Genomic DNA, 2175 nt, shown 5'->3' with positions numbered 1-2175 from the left:
GTCAGGATCTAACACAATTATGTTGTATCTGAATACATACATGTATACAACATTCTGTACAGTACATCTTGGTCAGTCAGGATCTAACACAATTATGTTGTATCTGAATACATACATGTATACAACATTCTGTACAGTACATCTTGGTCAGTCAGAATGTAACACAATTATGTTGTATCTGAATACATACATGTATACAACATTCTGTACAGTACATCTTGGTCAGTCAGGATGTAACACATTCTACTAGAATACAGTAACTTTGTAAATTTCAATCTTTAAATCAGCACTGTATCTATTATTGTAAGTGATGACAACTTTAAATAAAACAAGCCATATAAAAAAGTATGAACTCAGAAGTAGGAGTGCTTTCACCATAACCCAGGGTCCTATTGTTTCATTCCCTTGTAGAAAATAGTAAAATAATATTAAATAACTGTATGTTTAGGATTTACAGCACAAAAAATGTATATTACTATTAGTGTTTTCATGAAAAATACAGATGCAAATTCTAATGAAACAAATTTTTAATATAATAATGCTGTCTCAATCAGGCACTTGTGTTCCTCTTTTACAAATGCACAAAAATATTACATTCTTTAACATTAAAAGAAAGTGAAATGATTTATTAACAATAAGAAAAAGTAAAAAGGTTTTATTTTACAAAACTGGAATCTATTTACATCAACAACTGACCAACGCTACACCGTTGAACCAAAAGTCGTACCCTGTTTCTTTATACACAAGTTTTGCTTGGAAGAAAATACTGTAGTAAGGAGCTGGAACATTACTTTGAACACTCAGAATATACAGGTTGTTTTCAATCTTGACTACATAAGTCCTTAATCCTAAAGAGAAAACAAAAATGAGATTTTTCTGTTCCTAAACATATGTTTAAATCACAAAGTTTATTATTCATTTAATAACAATAAACAACAACTGTAAAAACTAAAGCATTTAGGAGAACAATAAATCTAAATTAGGTTTTAGAACAATGAAAAATACTGTCAAGGTAGACACAATTGTCTGGCATGATGAATCAGAGTAACAAACTCAACTTTACATTATGTTTGGTTAAAACTAACTGAAATATGATGAGTCACGGTAACAAACTCAACTTTACATTATGTTGGGTTGAAACTAACTGAAACATGACGAGTCAGGGTAACAAACTCAACTTTACATTATGTTGGGTTGAAACTAAATGAAACATGACGAGTCAGGGTAACAAACTTAACTTTATATTATGTTGGGAATAAAACTAATTCAAATTTTTCTTACATTTAATCTATAAGAAACTAATTTCATCTTATGTTGGATCTGTAACAAACTCAACTTTATTTTATGATGGGATTAAAACTAACTCATATTTATTTTACTTTAGTTCTATAAGAAACTGACTTCACCTTACTTTGGATCTGTAACAAACTCAACTTTCTGTTTGTTATGTATGTAAAAAATCATTGTCTAGATTATTGTTGTTGGGTCACAGAAACTCAAGCTTATCTACATCAATTTTGTGTATCTTTACTCACTACAGAAAATTCGTAGGATCATTGTTGTGAGTAAGGACAACTTAAAGAACCATCAAAGGCTGCAAGAAAGGAGGCTCTGCTGGGGCTGCACGTACCCTAAAATAAGCTTTTGCCTCTTTCATAGCCCCTGCATCCAAAAACTGCTTGTTGTTAAAGTTGGTTCAGTTCCTAAATACTATAATTTGTGTGCCCATAATTTTTTGTCTAGCTAACTTCAGGCACCTTATCAAAACGAGGGTGGTACAACTCCCCAACAGCATACACATAAAATACTTTCTATCACTATAAGAAGCCTAGTTTGGTTATTTTGATTTGCACTTGTCCACGGGTACTGGTTTGGGGTTTAATTCCACGAAACTGGTATAACACAGTGATAAGTGGTGAATTGAATGATAAACTGGGCTTCATATTTGTTTCTATCTTATGTTGGGTCTGTAACAAATTAAAACATATCTTATGTTGAACCTAACAACCCCAACTGTATTTTATCTTGTGCCTATAATAAAATCAATTTTACCTTATATTGGGTCTATAATGAACTCACATTTCTCAGTAGTAGTATACGAGGCCTGTGAGAAAAGTATCCGACCGTTGGCTGGGGAATAAAAACTGGCATACCTGGAGCGTTGGAAACCTAATC

General features: G+C 32.0%; 1 protein-coding gene across 6 annotated transcripts in view; it reads right to left on the bottom strand.

The window, feature by feature from the left end:
• Window positions 1–610: 610 nt before the first annotated feature.
• The window catches only part of LOC106466332 (zinc finger protein 236-like), a 59089-nt gene continuing 57524 nt past the window's right edge, over window positions 611–2175 (bottom strand). For all 6 annotated transcript variants that reach the window (XM_022394316.1, XM_022394318.1, XM_022394319.1 and 3 more), the window contains one exon: window positions 611–848. Coding sequence is in view for 1 of the 6 variants with exons in the window: in XM_022394319.1 (XP_022250027.1) it covers window positions 843–848 (6 nt within the window). In the remaining 5 variants the exon portion in view is untranslated. The remainder of the gene's footprint in view (window positions 849–2175) is intronic.

This window comes from Limulus polyphemus, unplaced genomic scaffold (assembly GCF_000517525.1).
Source record: "Limulus polyphemus unplaced genomic scaffold, Limulus_polyphemus-2.1.2 Scaffold2228, whole genome shotgun sequence".
In the NCBI taxonomy this organism is placed as follows: domain Eukaryota; kingdom Metazoa; phylum Arthropoda; class Merostomata; order Xiphosura; family Limulidae; genus Limulus; species Limulus polyphemus.
Note: the sequence above shows the minus strand (reverse complement) of the source record. Positions and strands in the feature narration are given on the sequence as shown.